This window comes from Nyctereutes procyonoides, unplaced genomic scaffold (genome assembly GCF_905146905.1).
Source record: "Nyctereutes procyonoides isolate TBG_1078 unplaced genomic scaffold, NYPRO_anot_genome, whole genome shotgun sequence".
Lineage (NCBI taxonomy): Eukaryota > Metazoa > Chordata > Mammalia > Carnivora > Canidae > Nyctereutes > Nyctereutes procyonoides.
This window is the reverse complement of record NW_026575160.1, coordinates 7,700,780-7,722,534: the sequence shown is the minus strand read 5'-3', so window position 1 is coordinate 7,722,534 and position 21,755 is coordinate 7,700,780. Positions and strand designations below refer to the sequence as shown.

Sequence of the window (21,755 nt, the reverse complement as noted above, 5' to 3'; positions counted from 1 at the left end):
ACAGCGCCTCGCGACGGGGCTCCGCGCTCCGGGCTCCAGGTTTCTGGCTCCTTCTTGAAAGCCCCTCTCCCCGGACTCGGACCACCGAACCCAGGAAAATCCTACGATTCCTGTCGGAACGTGCCAGGGGGTGGAGCGACTCTTTTTTTTTTTCTTTTCTTTTTTCTTTTCTTTTTTTGCCTCTCACCCGGTCAGGGAAGAGGGTCTCCGATTCTGCAAATCTAATCCTTGCGGATAATGCTTCACTGGTGAAGAAAGAAAAGTTTTGGGGTCTGGTAGGGGGCGGAAGGGGAAGGAGGATAGTGGAAGAAAGAAGGTGGATGGTTGGTTTCCCCTCTGTGATCTGGAAGGAATGATGACCGAGGAAGGATGTGCACCAGCGGCCAGATTATTGGGAGCCTCTTGGTGCTCTCTGTGCTGGAGATAGGGCTGGGGGTGTCCAGCGTGGCCGTGGGGGCGGTCAGCTTCAGCCTGGCCCTCCGAGAGCACAAGCCGCAGCTCGGAGACTCGTCCCCGGTATGGAGCGGGGTGTGTGTACGTTGAGCCATTTCACTCTCTCTTTACCTCTTTACGGTGATGGTCAGTGTGCGTGCGTTAGTCCCTCCTTCCCTGGGGATGAAAACCATAAATCTCCTCCGGCTTGCATGTAGTTTCTTGTTGGCAGACTATGCCTCTTTATGTTGTCCCTTTATTTACTAATTGGTCCATCCCCCCCCCTTACCTCGGCTTAAGACCAAATTAAATGGCTTTGTTTAAAGTTGGGGGTGGGGGAGGGGAGTTTCCACTGGCTGAAGCTGCATAAGGTTGCCTAGCGGTGCTGATTAGGGAGTCACACCTGTCAAGGGCAGACTCAGCCTGTTTCTTTTTACAACGAAAATCAAAATGAAAGTGTTACATCATTTTCTTGTATCAGGAACAAGCAAGGGTAGATTTATGCATTTATTTCTGGGCAACAGAGCCCAAGGTACACTAAAGGCAACACTGATACAACAAAAAGAAATGTGTGAGTGTAAAAGGAGTATTTTACCCCAGAAAACATTGCTCTTATTCTTTCTTTGCTAGCTTTCTGATACTTCACATCTAAAGACTCTATTGTAAGTTGTGAGTAATAAGTTAAACAATAAACAGTATGATATGTAACAACATTCTAATTGGAGAATAACTCATCTTAAAGACTACCTAACAGCTCAGAGAAAATGTCATAATTTCCTCTAGGTCAGTTGTGATGTCAGAGCCAATGACCTTCTTGTTTACTTTGGGTGAATCTCCAAGGAAGCCTCAGAAACCCATTCCTTCCACCAATGATCAATAAAAATAGCAGGACTATTCCTACCTACTGGGGGCCTAATTGTGAAAATAATTTTTCCTTCTTCTATAAGTTGTATAGTTGCTATGTCCTTCTTGGTTTCTAGCTTGATTCCAGTTTCCAAGATAATTTAATAGGATGCTATTCTGTCACTGATGATCAATAGGTGTAATTAACAATCATGGTTTGGTTATTTGTGCTTTCAGTCACTGGGGGAAAAATGACTATGAGTTTAAGAAAAATCACTTTGAAGTAATTCATTTTTGAGGAAAGTTCTAGCATCTTAAAAACTGGTACAATTGTGCTTTGGAAAAATAGTTTTTGTATTTTAATTTTTCAAAATGAGGCAAGTGTTTTTAAATTGCAGAAGTTAAAAAGAAAAGTAAAAATGGTACTCGATTTTAACACTGAATTTTTCCTAAGAATCCTTGTTCTAAATTCAGTAAGTTACTATCAACTTGCAAAAAAAGTATGAAAGGCTAAAAGGCAAACCTTAAAATTAATCATTTTACATCTTATATGTAATAGTATTTTGTGAGTTGTAGTTCTTATTTAAACAGAAGTAATCAGACTTTAAAACTTCTGTCAAACAACTGTCAAAATGAAATATAATACCAACATTTAAAACAAAGGGGAAAATAAGACCTTTTGGTGGATTATGAAGGAGAAGCCTCAAATACTCTTTAAATCGCTTCCCCTCTTAAATGTGAAAAATTGGGTGAATAAACATAGGTTGTCTCTAAATAGTATTAAAGTATCCATTTTATCTTCAAAAACTTATAAAGATGGTTACATTTGCTTGGCATGATGTAAGAAAAGTAATTAAATTATTTTTTTTATTTTCCCAGACTATTTACCATTATCTAAATGAGTCAACATGTTTATTTGTACAAAAAAATGAAAATTTTGTAGCAGCTCAGTAAAAAGCAAATAAAAGAATATATAATCATTATCACAAAGAATTAGTTCCGTTTTCAACTGGTTCTTTAGAGTAGCCAAAATTCACCGAGGATCCTTGAACAATAGTTTTGAATTCTGTTGTCTGATTCAATAAACATTTTTAAAAGTGAAGGTAATTGAATGAATGGATTTGAAACTAGGATGCCCAAATGGGTCACTTTTTTGCTGGCTTTTATAAACTCAAGTTAGAAAATCAAATTTGTGAAGAGATACTCAGTTTTGTTCATTATTTATTAAATTATAGACTTGCCAAATTGATTTTTTAAATTGTTTTTCAGAAGTCATTTGTGATATACTCTGAATTATCTCTTATATTGGTTAATGCTGAATTCATTTAACCAATATTAATAGAAGGCTTACCATATGCATTTTACTATTTAATGCAAAGACAATTAAGATGAAACAGAATACCTAGTAGAGAAAACAAGAGGAGTACATCACTAACTTTATCAGAGGTGAGAAATTAAAGTTTGACCTCAGAGTGATACAGAGGCAGATAAAGGGGAGGAAAATTCGGGTGGTCAATGAAATATCCATGGGAGAACAGTTGTATTATCTTGATCTTGACAGTTTACTGGGACTTGTAATTTATGTATCATAGTACTAAGTAATGCATCACAGAGTAAAATCTGAAGTCTACCTGGGTGCAGATCCCAGATCTGTCATTAACCATCTGGATAATTCCAAAGTTTCTCATATTCTGTAAAATAGGGTTGTTAAAAGGCACAAATGAAATAATGCTCTTAGTAAATGCATGGTGTATACTAAGCCCTGAATAAATGCAAGCTACTAATACTGGGTGCACATAATGGCAGTGAAGGGCATGAGAAATGAGAGCCTTTTAGGTAGCATAGATGAAGGCACAAACTGGGATGATGTGGGTTATGTTCCAGGAGGAACAGGATCTTCTATTTTTCTGGAGCTTATGTGTGAGGGGAAGATAAGGATGGAAAGAGTGGTTGGGACCAGATCACAGGAGGCTGTGTGCTAGTCAAAGGCAATAGATTTATTTCCTCATATTTTTAATAATAATAATGACACCAATTCCTACTTCCCAAAGAGACTCAAGGAGATGCAGAGGAAAACTAGATAAAAAATATTAATCTCTTTGGTATTTTATAAATTTAAAAATCTGTATTATTTATGGACACTAGATGGGATTTTATAATAATTAACCTGTCACAATAACCAGTCTATAATCAGAGTGTGTTTGGATTGGTGCCATGAAGGTTTTTTTCAATACATTATTGTCGTTATTACAAGATCTTTGAATTAAATTTTAGAAGTCAAATAAAACCATACTATTAAGGATTACTTTTTTTTATGGATTCTGACATCATAAGCTTTTTATCTAGGTCAAGTGCACTAAGAATTCAGGCAAGTATTTTGATCTTTGAACCCTAATATACAAAGTTTTTAAAATGTGACTTAAAATAGTAAAATAAAATAAAGGGCTTAAAAATCCATGGGCCAGATGCTTATATTTTTAGTCACTATTTCATAATCAGGCAAGAGTGCTTCCTATGATCAGTTTAAAGGTGTGGCAATTAGCAAGAAAAAATATTTCACTATAATTTCATAGAGAAAGAAAGCTATAAAAACCTTACAGGATTTTTGCTTCTTGTTGTCCATTTGTTATAGCTGATGTGGTCACCTGTTGAAAGCATAATAAAAGACATTACTGCTAGATAGCAATGAAACAACCATTGAGTAATCTGCTTTGGAAAAGACAGTCTTTTGAAATATAACTGATGTGTAAGATTTATTGACAGAGTTAAATAGACAGGGCTATGTTTCAAGTTGCTGTATGATAGTCACTTTTCTCAGTCTCCGGTGCATCAACAATAATGGAAATGGACTGTAGTTAGTACTACATAGATTCATGGTTTCAAGAAGACTTTATTTTGTTGCCTAGATTGGCACTTGGAAATGTAGAGATTCAGATGGTTGTGTCCAGAACATCTGGTGCTAAGTTGTATTTGATATATATCATGCTAAATTTCATCCATCTATATCTGATAATTATTTTATAAATTAAATGTATTAAGAGGAAATTTTCTAAGCCCTGTTTACACCACATGCAAACACAGTCTTCTTGAATATTCAAAAAAATTTTATCTAAATCATATGAAGTTTGAATTATTTTTATTGGTTATCTTTATGGACAATACTTGATTTGTATATTATGACTTTCTCCACTTACTAAATCTGATTCTTGAGGTGAGTGAAATTTATAGCATAATCAAGGCTACCTGTTATGGGAACTCTTGATTCACCATGGCAACAACTTAGCCAATTATAAGTTTGTGCTGAAATTCTCCTACTATACATTCTGATCCATAATGTAGCAATATAAGAGAGGTGCTATATATAAATGAGAGCTACCTCAGAGTATTATTTTTAATAATTAAATCTAGTCCAATTCACTAATGCTAAAACAAATATAATGAGGTGAAAGAAACTTCTCAAATATTTGAAGTTACTTCAAATGTATAGAATTTGAGGCTAGTGTATCTCTAATCAGATACGTCACTTTTCTCCAGATTCAAAATATATAACATAAGGGATTTGTATTTCTTAGCATGAAATGAAAGCATTGTCCCATCCTCATAAAAATTACAAATATACATTATAGCCAATTTTAGAATTAATTTTAATCATGTAAGTAATTCATGCATAAATTCTTATTTCAAAGGGTTTAAAAAAAAGAATCAAAACTGAAGTTCTCTACCACTTCATTAAAATTAGCCACCATTATAAATTTAGTATGTAATTCATAGATATTTCTGCTATATAAATAGTATCGTTTGAACATATAGATCAATTTTAAGTTTTTTGATATAATAAAGCCCATTCGTGGACTCTGTAAACCTCAGTTAAAGAATATCATCCTAATCTGATTCATACTGTTGTTCTTAAGTGCCAATTTATCTACTGGGGTTGGGACAATTAAATCAGTTAGACAAGACAAACTACTAGGAAGTGTAGTTATTAATCAGGGAACCATATTGTGTGCCAAGGAAACATAAATAAAATGTCTATTTCTAGTATTGATTGGTAATGGTATGATAGAAGAAAAATGATGACTTTTGCCATTATCTGATGAGATATTTTGTTTTAGTCTATATTTCATTCACGTAAGTGACATGTGTTTGAATTCCCATCTAGAGCCTATAACAAATTCTGTCTCAGGATTTTGACCCTTATCCAAGGATATAACTGATCTTGAAGACTTCAGAATAGAAATATTAGAGAATAATTGATAATAATTGCATTGGTCACCTATTTGTTGGCAATTTGGTTGATACAAACAAGAGTAAAATCATTCTTTTATTTAGATGATTTTGCCTAAAGCATTCAAATTAGCTTTCAGTATTGACATGATTATTAGCCAGGTCATCCAATATATGCTTCAGATATGGTCAAGAAATTTAACTTTTTGTATAGTCACTTAGCCTCAGATAATATTTAATTCTACTGGTAGTTGGGAGGCACAGGCCAGCCATTCAAACTGAAATACTTGCCTTTAAACTTCTATAAAAACTAGAATAGATTTTGGTCACAGTGTGTGTAAACACCCACGAAGGGAGGAAACCCCAACAATTTTATGTCCAAATGATATTGGGTCATTTACTTGTGAAGCAAACAAAATTTCATTTTACTACTGTACTGTATGTATCTATATATAATCTTATTCATTCAAAAAGCATATCTATATATAAATAACTAAGCTGAAAGTCTTAAAATATATTTTACTTCACTGTCTTAGTAAAATTACTTGGTGGTCACTCTACAGATAGATGTTTATTTCAATATGCCAAGTGGACAGTTCCAAAATAAATGGATGGTGATATATAAAGGCTCTCATTCAGCATATTTTAGGAGAGAGAGAGAAGAAATTGTATGACTACTTTCCGTTGTGATATAAGAAACCATGCAGTTCTTCTCATGAATGTAGATCTATCTAATCTCTATATATTAATTCAAATTGAATGACAGATTGAATTCATGTATCTCACTCCATATAACTGTGGTATTGGATAACTTATGTTTCTTCATGAAGTCAAGGAGAGAATTACCGGTACCAGTTTCATGGGTTACTGCCATTACCAAGCCTGGCAGATTAAGTGCTCAGGGAGCATTAGCTTCTTTTTTCCTCTACTGTCTTCATGCTGTCCTATGACTGCCTAGGACCTAGACCACACTAGTACTGCTCTGGTTCTCAACATTCCTCCAACACCCTCAATCAACTCTAATTTCTTATATATATAGTATGTGTCTTTAGCTTTTGATTTAATTCATATATATATATATATATATATATATATATATATATATATATATTATCAACCACAAAAATGTACCAAAATACCTGCATTGGATAGGTCATATAAAATAAAATATTCAGCTTAAAACGGAATGGGGTAACAGCTACTGCTATAATCAGACAAATTAAACAATTATCTAAGTTAGGCAAATGAAGCAGTGGGGATATAGGAACCACTATTTATGCCACAAAAAAAAGTCCTTGAAAACATTTAAACTATATGAGTTCTTGTCACTAGTCAAATTATAAGTATAAAATAATATGTCTAATAAAATTACTTAATATCTTAGAGACTTATATGGTTTTGCTTGAATTACCCAAGTAGCTTTTGAAGCAATGCTTATAACATGTTGTATTATTAATAGGTGCATCAATCAAATATCTGGATTTCAATAATGTTTCTTGTGACATTAATTAGTGCTCATGTTTTTAACACCAGTATTAAGACTCCTGAAAAGAAATTCTAAGTTCTATTAGTTCATGATCTATTATTAAATACTGGACAAAATTATGTAGTCAAGACAAAAAAGAAAATATTAGTGTTTAAGAAGACCACCTTGGAAGATAGCCTGCCTCAAGCTATTTGCCCTGTAGAAATAATACAATATGTGATTTATTAATAGTTAACTGTGCCCCAGATGCTTTTATATATGCTATTATCTCCAATATTAACAACTTTTTAAAGAATATAGTACCTTATAAAGTTTATGTAGAGAAAAGGAGGTCCCTAGAATCCACTGTTATTTAATCAGCTGAATTAGTATTTAAAGCTGGTAGTCTTATTTTAAAATCTGTATTTTTTCTATTGCATTGTGTGGAACATGGGAAATTGTCATGAAAAGGTCATTCACTGAGGTCTGACCTCATTATTTGCTCCCATCCTTGAATATATGAGTCAGGCAAAATGGCATAAAGATCAATCCCTATCACCCTTTGTATCTATTTCCCAGAAGAGATTGGCATAGTCAACTGATCAACAAGCACAACCTCCATATTCCTAGAAGAGCATGAAATATTTGACTCAATTGTTCCTACCTTTAGAGCTTAGGCTTTAGCCTTAAAAAGTAAAACAATATTATGCATCTCAAATGTTCATTAAATGTTATGAGAGCAAGTCAGGAAGACATCAAACAATATATTTAAACGTAGTTCAAAATGAGTGTTATCAGTGAGGGATCAGGGTTGACTCCCTGTGGAGGGAGATTTTTATCCAGGCCTGATAGATTGGGTAGCTTTCCAGTGGGCAGAAGAGAGAAGGACTGCTAAGCAGAGCTATTAACATGTGCAAAGTTGGAGAATTTGTGGAAGATAGAGGAGATTGGAGTTGTTAGAGCAAAGGTACGTTCACATAATAACTGGCAAGATCTAATTCATCTAAATACAATGGGACCAACTTTAAAGGGTACTGAAAGAATGATAGGATTAGTCTGCCCTTGATTCTTTTTTTATATAAATTTATCTTTTATTGATGTTCAATTTGCCAACATATAGAATAACACCCAGTGCTCATCCTGTCACATGCCCACCTCAGTGCCCTTGATTCTTAACTAAGCTTGGTGAGGTCTGCTGGGTAAAACTTGACAATCAATGAGGTCAAGGCAGATGGGCTAGGAATTGCTGCTCAATTTCAAGTCAAAACACCAGCCTTTGATTCCAAGTGTGTGTCCTGGGTCAAAAGAAAGGCTTGAGGGAAATCTTGAGACTTGAAGGAAGTGTAAATCTACCATCACAACCTAACTTCATTTCAGGTGATTTTCCTGTTGATGGTGCATTTGTAAGATCATAATTTCCTCTGTTTAATTAGTCCTACAGCTGCCTGACAAAGAGTTCATTTATTTAATAGGAGATACTAGCATGACATTAATACATGAAAATATATTTTATTTTATTAGATTTTATTTATTTATTCATGAGAGACACACACAGAGAGAGAGAGAGAGAGAGAGAGAGGCAGAGACACAGGCAGAGGGAGAAGCAGGCTCCATGCGGGAAGCCCAACATGGGACTGGATCCTGGGTCTCCAGGGTCAGGCCCTGGGCAGAAGGTGGCGCTAAACCGCTGAGCCTCCCGGGATGCCCTGAAAATAGATTTTAGAGGTTAAGACTTCGTTTAAATTCTAGGTCTAGCATTTGTTAATTGTTTAAGTTCTAGGTCTAGCATTTGTTAATTGTTTAAGTTTGAATGAGTTACATTATCTCCCAGAGAAATCAGCTATTTATCTGTAAAATAGCAATATTACTATCTATCTCATGGAGTTTGAAAAATTAAAAGTAATACTTATACAAAGGGCTTGATACATGTTAAGTGTTTAATAACTATGACTAGCCCACAGTAATGATTGCATGCTAGTGCTGTATTCTTGGAAATTCAATTTTCTGTGTGTGGTTTCTATTTGTGTATTAATAGACATTTTATTTTTATACATTTCTGAGGGGGAGCTTCTTGTAAGGCCATTGATGAAATTGATCTTGGGCTCAAGGCTTGGTAACAGTTAGGTCGTATACTTCCTCTTAGAAAATATGTACTTTTCATAACCAATTTTGAACATTAATAGTTGTGATTTAGTTTGCATGTCCTAGGGTCCTACGAATATTTTCTGGGTCAATGTTGATATAGAAAGGTATAATTTTTGTTTGTTCTACCAAATAGAGATGTGTGTTTGATTTTATCATTATTTTTGGATGGACTATTGAAATTCTTAGCTTCTTTCTATTTGTTTCCCATCAACTATTTTTGGACATCATTTACTCTGAGGAATTAAAATAATAATGATAATAAGGACACTAATAATAGTAACAATGGCAGCCTATATTTACAATGTACTACATCGCCTAAGAATTCCAACTGCTTTCTTGTACCATTTATCTCAGCGGATGAGCTTCTTCACTTAAAGGATGAAAACCTAAAGAATTTAGGATTTAGTGATCTAAATCAACTGAAGAAAGTATGTGTGCATGTGTGTATGTGTGTGCATGTGCACATGCATGTGCTAGTATGCATGTGTAGGGAAGATGAAGAGATAAATTCATACAAGGAAGTTGTTAATTGTCATTGATATGCAATGTATGCTGAGTTTAGGCTGCTAGTACCCTGATTTGGTACAACCTCACAATGTTGTGATCCTCTATGAGCTGCAACTTATTTCCATAACTGGCTAGCTTTCAGAAACTGCCTGGCATGTTGGATGAACATTCTTCTATGGTGTTGACAATTCTTGGGAAGAGCATAACTTCTACCCTCTAGTCCCCTGGAGTCCCTGGCTGTTTTCAATTCTGTGAGAACAGGTCACAAATCATAGACTCAAAGCTGGCGAATACCCAAGGGAATATTTTTTTTTGTTTCATCCTCACCAAATCCATCTTCTACATTATAAACTTTGTTATGTTTTCCACATGTATCAAGTAGTGGGTGTTATATTTGAGTGTTGTCCAAATATATTATAGCACCTACATTAATTTTTCTCAAAAGAGACATAAATTAAGTTGCCTTAATAAACAGAATGTTATTTGACAATATTTCCATATCTGGGTGTTCAATATTGATTACATCCTCTTTTGCTTCCTTCTGGAAATAATCATTATCTTAAATTTTTATATTAGTTTGAATTTTTAAATACATTTATTTATTTAATTGGCTAAAATAACAGAAATTTGGGCTCAGGAGACAAATTCTTTTGATTGTGTTACTACAATCTATGAGATGTTTTATTTTAAAGATTAACATGAGTAATAAGTATACATAAAAATGACTTAGACAATTGACTCTTAAATATACTGCAAATTCCAAGTCCCTCTTATTCAAAATTCACAAGTTTAGTTTAATTTCCCTTGCTACTTTTGGAGCAGAAATAGGTCTAACATCAAAACGTTGTATTTACTTAGCATACTCAAAATAGTCAACAGATTATTTTTTAAAAAGGAACACTATCACAAAGCAGACTTGGAATAGAATACAATGCATAATGCATTAAATACAAGAAAGATTGCATTCTACCAACACTGAAAGGGAGATGTGAAGGAAGGCATTCTGAGAATCAAGGCTGATTTTTTTCTATACACAGAGGGATTTGGGTTCTGGGGCAGTGGGAAGTTTCTGAGGTTTTTGGACGTGGATTCATTTAGAAGAGTTTGACATGCCAACTAGCTACATTCTATGATGATTTATTCTGAAATTCATTCCGTGATTGTTGGTTTCATTCAGTTGCTTTACAGTCTCTGAAAAAAGGCTTCTCTCACTACGTGCTGTGCATCCCCATTTACAACTGTGGGGTTTGTTTTTCCATTTCTCTCTTTAGTGCTTTTGGTTTAATTTCTTTATTCACTGTGGTTGCCTTCTATCCCATGCTATCTGCTAAGCCACCAGGATGGCCTCATACTAATGGAGAACTGCTTATCACAACAGCATATCTATTGTACATCTTACCTTCTTGGTATTTTTTTAATGTGAAGGTAATCTGATCATATTTATGAGAGTTCATGGCTCCATTGATAAAAATGTACATTTACCCTTTTCCAGTTGAATTTTTGAAATATTGAAAATTTCAACATTTTCTGGAGTGGAAGAAATATGGATATGGATATGGATATGGATCTATTTGCCTTGCTTTTTTCAGTGCTCTGTTTTGGGGTGGAAAATAAGAAATTAGTTCTAGCTTAAGGGAAAAAATAACACTGCATAAATAGCAGGGTTTTCCATGGACTAAGAAAAGAAAGAAATATAAATAGGAATGTGGAAAAGTGACTTCTTTTAAAGATGAACACTATGCTAAAAATGCAAAAGAATTGGGAGAGGGGAAAGCAGAGGCCATTGAGAATATCTGTAAATCTAATAAAGGCAGAGAAATCCCAGGGAGCTGGGTTGTGGAATAGCACAACTCAGGGCCTGGGACTTATAGGGTTTAGGCTCATGGAGATGGGGCCAAATCAATGTAGAGATCAGAGGGAAAAATATTTAATGGGCCTGAGCTACATGGTCTGTGCTGGATTGGGATGAGTGAAGAAGAGGAATGTACAATGTAATGTGGAGAAAGCGCTAAAGTAAGTCAGAAGAGTCAGGTTCCTATTCCAGTTTCATGGCCAGATGCTTATTCTCCTTAGTTCTTTTTCTTATAAGATTTAGTCAACAAATATTTATTCTACAGCTACAGCGTTTTACAATCTAATTTAGGTTTTGAGGATCTAGCTGTGAATAAAATAATCATGATCCCTGGTCTTCTGAAGCTTACTTAAAAAAAATACAGACAACGAACAAATAATGCACAAATTAACAATTACAGTCTGTGACATGTTAAACAGGAGATATGCAGGCTTATGAAGAATATAACTTATTAATAATGGGAGAATTAGCAAAAACATCTCTAAGGAAGCAATATTTTCTGAAAGATGTTGAGACATTGGCCACATGAAGCAGGGAAACTGGAGGGAATAGCATGGGTAAGATCCTTGGATAAGAAAGGTTTCATGTTCTGAAAGAAGTGGGCAGCCTGGGTAGCTCAGCGGTTTAGCGCCACCTTCAGCCCAGGGTGTGATCCTGGAGACCCGGGATCGAGTCCCATGTCAGGCTCCCTGCATGGAGCCTGCTTCTGTCTCTGCCTCTCTCTCTCTCTCTCTCTCTCTCATCTCTCTCAATCATAAATAAATAAATAAATAAATAAATAAATAAATAAATAAATAAAATATTTAAAAAACAGAAAGAAAATGAAATCTGAAAGAGGGGCAGAGTGACTGGATTATGGCACATGAGCAGGAGGAGATAGAGATGGAGAGGCAAACAGGGAAAAACTCACATAAGGCTTTATATGAAAGCTACAGTGTTTCGATTATGGCACTTTGCCATAAAGTGCCTTAATTATAACAGGAGTCTATTAAAAGTAGTAGAAAGGTATTAAGTGACAAGATTATATTGGCATTCAAAGAAGCTCATTTGGGCCTGCAGTTTATAAAATATATTGGAATTGGACAAAAAGTCACATGTCTATTAGGAGGCTACTGACATGTATGATATTATGGTTGCATGGATGACAGTGAAAGAATAAAATAAACATAGAAGCAAATATTTGAGACACAGGGTTGACAAGACTTTGTGTTTGATTAGATGCCATTGTTGAATAAAGTATTAAGAATGAGTCTTAGATTTGGGGACTAACAACTGATAGGATCCCATTTATTCTTTTGAGAATTAGATGATTAGAAAAGGAAAAACTGTGGCGCCTATATGGCTCTGACAGTTAAATGTCTGCATCTGGTTCAGGTCATAATCCCAGAGTCCTGGGATCCAGTCCAGCATCCGGCTCCCTGCTCAGCAGGCAGTCTGCTTCTCCCTCTCCCTCTGCCCCTCCACTCAGTTTGTGCATGCTGTCTCTCACTCTTTTAAATAAATAAATAAATAAATAAATAAATAAATAAATAAATAAATAAAAAGTAAAAACTCTATGTGTATGTGTGCATATGCGTGCATATGTGTGCATGCGTGTGTGTGCAGGATATAATTGTTTTGGGTGGGGAGAGATCAAGAATTTATTTGTGAGCTGTAAGTTAGAGTTACCTGTTCTCTGTTAAGTAAGATTGGAGACATGCTGTGGACTATTGGACAGGTCTAGAGTCCAGAACACAAGACTGTGCTAGAAATCTAAACATGGGAGTAGTCTGTAAATACATTAAGCACATTTAAAGGTATTTTTAAAGCCATGTTACTGATTGAAACCCCAAAACAAAGCCTTTAGTTATTATAATATTCAGAAGCTGGATATCAATGAGGAGACAGAAAAGAGAAACTGAGAAGTTGTGACCAGAGAAATGTGTGGAAAATCAGGATAGTAGGGCATCAGAGATGTCCAAAGGAGAGAGCTTCCTTGTAAGGTGAGGACTGTAACATGGAAATCATTGCTGACCTTAGCAAAAGCAGTTGAAGTAATGGGCATATACTTCAGTGCGAAGTTTGTTAAAGAAAGAATGGGAAGAATATGGAGATAACAAGCATAGTGGTGGTAAAGGGAAAATGGATCTGTGTAGAGAGATAGAGCAAATGATGTAAAAGGATTCAGAGTCAAGGAAGGTTTTTGTTTTTAAGAGATATTTTGGAATTCTTTTCCCTGCTGAGGTGAATAATGGAGGAGAAAGGGAGGAGAAAGTCTCTGAGTAGATAACGGGTGATTGAATTTAGAGATGAAGTGCATGTTTTGTGCTGACAAATTTCGTTTTTGTATATTTAAAAAAAGAAAGCAAGATGAGCATGACTGATGCAGATTGTCACATTTAATGGCAAATGGTGAGAGGAGTCTCTGATGGCTTTTGCGTTTTCTGTCTAATCTGAGGTCTGTCATAGCTAAGGGTAAGGGAAAGGACGCCATTAAAATGTTTCCTCTCCCTGTTGGTTGAGAATTATAGTTAAGTCACACAATATAAACTGGATGGAAACATAGAAATAATTTATTCCAAATTCATCCTTTTACAGATAAGTAAACTAAAGCTCAGAGAGTTAGCACTGCTGGCTCACTATAGAGCCAGGACAAGAGGGCAATTCATCTAATTCTTAGTCTAACATAGTTCTCACAGATGCCTCAAAATATTAAGTAATCCTTAAGATAAGTGCTAAACCAAAAGGAAAATGCAGTTACTGGGTTACTGCCTCAAACTGAACAGGAATGATCTCAAATTATTGGCACTGCTAAACTATCATGAGGAGATAAGTATTTTAACAAATTTTAAGGACCTCCTCCCAGTTGGGAGTTTCAAGGCTTACTACAGAAATTGTGGCATATACTCCATGGTGCTTTTCTAAAGTAATGGGGAAATTTAAACTAATTTTTAGAGGTTAGCTAATATTTCAAACCACAAGAGTTAGTGATCAATTTAGATAAGTAAGCAAATTGCTTTCAAGAAGCCTTTAAAGAAGAGATTCAAAGTTCATTTATCAAACTATACACATTTGCAGGGCTTGGACAGGGAATGTTAAAGTCCTGTAGTTCTGAGGGTTTTCTTTTTGTAATTTAAACATATAGAAATCAAATTAACAATGAGATTTAGTATACAATTTGCCTGAAGTGGCTAGGAACAAATATATATTTGTGTATGTTTGTATATATATTAGGCTTTCATCCAATACTGTTTTAAAAATTGTCAAAATATTTTATAAACATAGATGACTTTAAAAAGGCCACATTAAAAAGGTGCACTTTTCCATAAATCTATCTTTGACTGTAGATATAGCAGAGTAATACTTACTAGTGACAGGGTAAGCTGTTTTCTACTGTGACATTAAGAAATTAAAATATCATTATGAAAGATAATCGGTATTCACCACATTTATACCCCAATCACTTATAAAATAAATGATGTTCTCAAAGGAACGGTTTTTTTTTTTTTGAGAAAGAGGTAGAACTTCAACTCATGATTATGCTAATGTATTTTCACCTGTAGCTAAGGGGTACCACCAAACATCTTAGGCCCTCAGACCTTCAAAATAGTCTTAGAGAGATACATGAGGAGTTTAGGAAATATCAAAGTAAAAGGATTGGATGAGTTAAAAGATACAAGTTTGGCAGACGTCACTCAATGGGTTATCAGAAAAGCTGGGCCAATAGAAAGTAAGTTGCTTCTGACGCTCACACATAACTGAAATTAGTTAATTTAGGAAGGCATCTTATCTCCTGGGTGATAAGATATTTGGGGGGGAGGGTCACCTGAGTGGCTCACCTGGTTAAGCCTCCAACTCTTGATTTCTGCCCAGGTAGGATCTTGGGGTCTTGGGATTGAGCCCAAGAAATATTAATAACTTGAATATATTGAGTTGAATAAAATATATTATTAAATTAATATTAAAATTTAATATTAAAATTTTCCTTTTTTTTCTTTTTAATGTAACTTAGAAAATGAAAGGTTGTATATGTGACTCAAATCTGTGGCTTATGTTAGATTTCTAATTTCTCCCATCTGGATACATTTTTCTTATGAAAAGAAATAATTAGCTGGTCAGGCAAATCTTCATGCTTTGTTTACCTAAGATGTGAACTATGGATGAGGAACTTTAGGACAATTTGAGTTATTAGTGAACTGGAAGGCTAAATTGTCTTAGTTGGCTGGTAGAGACAGCAGAAACTGCTGAGTATACCAGTGGCATTTCCCGAAGTGGACACTCAAGTTCCCTGTCCTCATGACATAACCCTTTCAACCTTTCTTGTTTAAATGGTGAAATTCAAGTCTGTGGGTGACTTTTCATTAAGAAAATTTCAAGTATCATTTGCCAACTACCAAAGGTGTTTTGAAAGAAGAGAAGCTTTTTCCCACTTCTCTTACTAACTGGAAATTTAATCATTCTTTTATCCATTCATCAACAAGGATTCATTAAATTGTTTGTACATATGAGGTCCTGTATTAGTGCTGAAGTTTTAAAATTAAAAATATATAACACCTGACTAGGAGTTCAGAACCTTTGGAATGACAGATATGTAATGAATAATTACTATAGAATATGATCAGGGCATCAGTGTAATAATAGACATGAATATAATGTATTTTGTTAGGTTCTGACCAGGAGTACATGGAGGGGTTGAAAAGTCTTCATAAATAAACTTTATACAGGATCCTGAAACTTAAGAAAAATTTCCCAAGTAGAGGGAGAATATAAACATTTATCAGCACCCACCACATACCATTGCAAGACAGAGCAGTTTCACATGAATTGTTTCTTTTAATTCCATAATCATGTGACATTAGTCTCCTCATTTCTATAAAGGGAATAGAGAATATAATTTCATTATAAATGACATATTCAGTGTCAGAGAGCTGTGATAGTGTCAACATAGATACTCAGGAAATACCTCGTAAATACTGGAGAAATGTCTGCTAAAAATGAGTGGGAGAGAAAACAGGGCCACTTAAATTTGTGATCAGAGAGTGTCAGAGCAAGGAGGAATGCAGGAATCCCATCCAATCTAACTCTTCCCTTTTAAAGATTAAGCCCAAGAAAATTCATTTGATTTGCCCAATGTAGTTAAATGACAGAGGAAGACTGAATGGGAGTCGAGGTGTTCTGTTGTAAAGTACAGAAGATTTTTCTCAATAGTACATGGTCATAGCCTCTTACCCCACGACTACAAAAAACAGTTCCATCAAAAGCTCCATTTTAGTAACAGCACATATCAAGCCCTACCATCATTTTCTATAAGTTTTCAGCTTGTTTATGCAAGATTCCCTTGTGTATTCTCCTGTTTAGAGTTGCAATAACAATATTATTGATAATGTTTACACATAATTTCCTCCTTTTTAAAAATTCTAATAATTTCCCCTCCCTTTCCTTGCTTTCCTAAATAGTTGTTCCTTTAACAGGAACTTTAACAAGATCTTCTTGAGGCAGTTGTGGTAATACAAAGCCTGAAGATATACAGGACGCTAGAACTTCCCAATTAATTAATGTGACAAATAATTACTGGTTTTACTCTAAATGAAGCACTTTGCTGAGAATTTGGAGATAGATAATTATCTGTACTCTGGATTCAAGGGCTTTATAGCTGGTAACACAAATGTATGCAAACAATAAGAGATATTGAACACTTGAATTCTTCTAAGTGCTTTGTACCAATTATATCATCTAATTATTTACAAAAATTCTATGAAGTATGTTCTCTTCTGCATCAAATTAAAGAGGAAACTATGGCAGATAATTTAAGCAGCTCTCTCAAAGTCACAGAGATTGAAAATGATGATATCATGATCTAAACCCAGCCCATTTGACAGTAGAGAAGCCATTCTTATCACTAAACTATATTGTCTTCTACTAAATCCAAATAAATATAGCTAAATACATAATGCAGCATATGAACATCCTGTGGATACACAAAAGAAAGTAAAGAGAGAGACAGATGACTTCATGGAAGATGTGCTTTTGGTGGCAAGTCTGGAAAAATAAAGTAGAGAGGGCATGATGGGAAATGAGGAAAGAAAGGCATTCTAGGTTGGGGGAGACATGATGTATGGAGAGCTCGAGAATGGTAAAGAGATCATTGGTTTTAGAACACACAACATGCAGAAAGAAGAGAGTGTAAAGAGAAGCTTGACCTAACTATGAAGACCTTGAGTAGTATATTATGAAATATGAGTAGTATACTATGGAATTGGAACAGCACACTTTTTAAGAAATGGATGGTACTAAGAATATTTTAAAGGTTTTGAGGATAGGAGTAACATGAGTCAACATGTATTTTAGGAATAATCACCTAGGCAGCAGTGTAAAGAATTAGAGCCGGGGGATTATGTATATCTTTCATGTTGAAATTTAGAATCAAAAGGAAGCTCACTCTAGTGGGAATGGAAATAAAAAGGGCATATGTGAGAAACTTTATGGAGGAAGATTCAACAAGATTTGGTGGGAAACAGTCTATGAAAAATAAAAGTGGAAAGAGATCGGAAATTAAGGCTGACTTTCTGCCCCGGTTAAAGAGAATGAGAGTATACTGTGCTCAGAAAAACAAAAACAGAGGCAAGTTTGTAGGGCAAGGAAACAAATTACAAGTTGTGCCTCTTTGATTCATTTATTCATAAAATATTCATCCATCAATTTATAATAGACTTTGTGTTATATTCTGGGGATACAATAAAGAACAAGAAGATAATGTTCCTGCCTTCAGGACACAATCTATGGTAGGGATACAAACATTTAACAAATAAATATACAAGTAAGTATTTAATTATAATGCTACAAAGGGAAAAAGTCAGGATGCCAAAAGAGCTTAAAATGGAAACTCAGTCCAGAAAGTTAAGGGGGGGGTCTTCTATGAAGAAGTAATATTTGGCTAATATTTAAACCAGGAATAATAGCCAGACAGAGAAGAATAGTACTACTTCAGGGTATGGAAACATCAGATGTGAAGTCCTTGAGGGAGAAGGAATTTGGTGAGTTCCAAGAAGTCAGGAGACAAGTCAGTGAAGGCTAAGGCTGTAGAAGAAGGCAGATTATGAAATACTTTATAGACCATGTAAAGATTTTGCATTTTTTCTTAAAGGCAATGGTATAAAATTGAAAGATTTGAAATGTGAAAGTAACAAGTTCAGAGAAGAGTGGGTTTGATGAAGGCAAGGATGGAAAGAACAAATTTGGAAGCTTTTGCTGTAACACTGACTAGAGATGATAGTGATTTGGGATAGAGTGGAAGCAATGGGAATGAACAGAAGCAGATATATTTCAGCTATATTCTGAAGACATAAAGAATACTGTGCGGTTCACTTACATATATGAGAGTTTGAGTGAGGTGTCAGTAAGGAGTCCCAGATGTCAAGAATGAGAACTCAGTGGAAGGCTATGCTATTTCCAGAAGTGAGAAGTTTTGGAGGAGAATAATATCTTCAGGGGGATGATGACAGTATTTTCAAGAGAATATTATCTCAATATCTTCAGGAAATGATTAGGATGTTCTGAGTGCAGATATTTTTGTGAGGCACCTCTGTGCCTGATTTTTCTGGTTGACTTCATTTTTACTTTTCACATTGTGGCCCTGAGCAGTCCTCAGGTCACATCATCACCATACCTAGGCCAGTGGAAAAGACAGTCTGCCTCCTTGAATGATGAAATAAAATGTCTAGAATGTATTCTAATTCCCTCTGATTGGCCTTACTTATATCTTGTGGTCATCTCTGAAGCAATCACTGTGACAAGGAGGACAGAACATCCTAATTCATTAAAGTTGGTTCACAGGGCTGTGGGAGATGGGAAACACATGACTGAGAGTGAGGGATAGATGACCTCCTCCGTAGAAAAGTGAGACATGATTGTCAGAAAATGGGAAAATACATTCTGAAGACCAAAATAATGGCTTTCTGCCACCACATATAATAACTGATACTGTAGAACTGAATAAAGATAAAAATGTATAGGTTGAAATTTGGGGAGGGTATCTTTGTGAAAAATACAGTTGGAACTCTGTTTCTGACTTCAGATAGAAGCCAGCACTCAATGTGAATGAGAATCTATCACTCAATAGATGTGAGAAGTTGTTGGCAGAGAAGTAATAGTGAAAATCTGCAAAGAGCATAGAGTGGGAACCAACACTTCAGGAATACCAGTGTACAGTAAGGGTAGGAAAAAATGAACCCAACAATAGGGACTGAGGAGTGAAGGACAGAAAAGAAAGAAAGCAATTGGGAGAGTGGAATGGAATTCTGTGAGGAGACTATTTGAAAAATAAAAGAATAGTCAGGAGAGTGTCATTGATGATCTTTGAATAAGCAATTTTAGTGAAGCATAGGAACAAAAACTGTATGTATTACTTTAATCAACAAATTATTGACAACCTTCTGCTTGATAGTACCATGACCAAAGATCTTCCTTTTTCCATTCCAACAATTTCATAAGTGAGCAATGTACACCAGGGACCATTTTAATTATTCTGTTTGGGACTGGGGTATTGGTGGTAGATATAAATATGAAAAAAAGTCTCTTCCTCAAAAAGACAAGTTTGTAGGACAAGAAAACATGAAAACCTGTCTAGTGATACAGGTAGCAAACGCGAAAATAACTATGAGTCAAAATGTAACAAGGTCCAAAAGAGATGCACATAAGGAGATGCACTATGAGAAATCAGGAAAAAAAAAGAATTACATCTGGTCAGAAACTTGAGATAGGCCCTAGAGAATAGATAAGAACAAGGACAAAATTTTGCAAGTAGAGAAGTGGTTATAAGCAAAGATGATAAACTGAGTATGTACAAGGATTATTAAGTCCACTTTGGCTGTAGGATATCCGCAGGAGACCAGTTTGCAAACTGGATTGAAACTATCCATCTAGGCTCTGATAACAAGCTAAGACATTTGTCGAGCCATTAAAAAAAATTGTATGAAGGAGTGAGGTACTAAAAATCATGCTTAGAATGGACTACAAATGATGTTAGGGAAACAGAAGGCAGAGAGGCTCTCTAGAAAGCTTTTAGATTATCCAGGGGCAAGCTAGCAAAGGCCAGAAGGAAAGAAGAGGTTCACTGTGGATGTAGAATTAATGGCAAATAGTAATTGGATTGATAGAAATTATATGGAAAGGGGAAGGGAGGATCAAAAGTGCCTCTGAGTTTTGAGAAAATAGTGGTAAGAGTGATATAAACAAGAAAGCTATGAGTGGAAGCAGATTTAAACTCATATTTTATGAGTATAGTATCCCTGCTGGATCTCTTTTGTTGACTCTCATGCGTCTGGCTGTGAGCACACTAAACTGTAAAATGATTGTAGGCTGAGCTAAAAATAGATGAAGCTTCATGGTGACCAACATCCTGTGTTATTCTCTGATCTCTTGGAACATGGACCCACTGTAGACATGACATTTTGCTTCGAAATATCACATTCAAAGGCAAGTATTATTGGAAACACTTAGAGGACTTCCCTGTATCAAATAGAAATTAATACATTTGATAATTACTTTCTGAAAGGTAGTCCAGTCATAAGGCTTAAAGTCTTATACTGCTGCACAGCATATCATGGATGGAAATTGGAGAAAGTAGTAGTGTATACATTAATGAGTACATATTGATTTGATATGGAACAACCTACCTCCATGAAGGAGAGAACATGAGCAAACAAACATAGGACACAGTTTTGGTCCATAGCAAGATTCTGTGAATGAGAAAAAAAAAAAGAATAAATAGGGATCCCTGGGTGGCGCAGCGGTTTGGCACCTGCCTTTGGCTTAGGGCGCGATCCTGGAGACCCCATGTCGGGCTCCCTGCATGGAGCTTGCTTCTCCCTCTGCCTGTGTCTCTGCCTCTCTCTCTCTCTCTGTGTGTGTATCTATCATGAATAAATAAATAAAATCTTAAAAAAAATATCTAAAATATTTTTTTATAATTTCTATCAGGAATTCAGACACTGGTCTGTACTCATCAGATACTAAAAAATATCACATAATTTTAATAATGTTATTAATAACTCCATTGATTTATGGTTTATTGGATAGTAGAAATTATACCAAGCACATCATAAACATTATATAATTAATCCTTTTTCATTAATCCTTTTAATAGCACTGCAAGATAAGCTTTGGATACTTGTAGTATCCCTATTTTACAGATGGGGAAGTTGAGATTCAAAGAGTTTAAGTAGATGCTATAAGTCTCACTAATTTGTGGCATAGCCAGATATAAAGCCAATGTTTCCCTTACTCCAAATTCTGTACTTTTAACCATTA

At 35.2% G+C, this 21,755-nt stretch overlaps 1 protein-coding gene across 2 annotated transcripts in view; it reads left to right on the top strand.

Moving 5' to 3' along the window:
- The first annotated feature begins 369 nt into the window (after positions 1-369).
- The window catches only part of TMEM196 (transmembrane protein 196), a 48,034-nt gene continuing 26,648 nt past the window's right edge, over positions 370-21,755 (top strand). Inside the window, exon 1 of one of the 2 annotated variants that reach the window (XM_055314883.1) lies at positions 370-516. In XM_055314883.1, coding sequence (XP_055170858.1) covers positions 370-516 — 147 coding nt within the window. Of the gene's footprint in view, positions 535-21,755 lie in introns of both variants that reach the window. The other variant, XM_055314882.1, reaches the window with a different exon arrangement.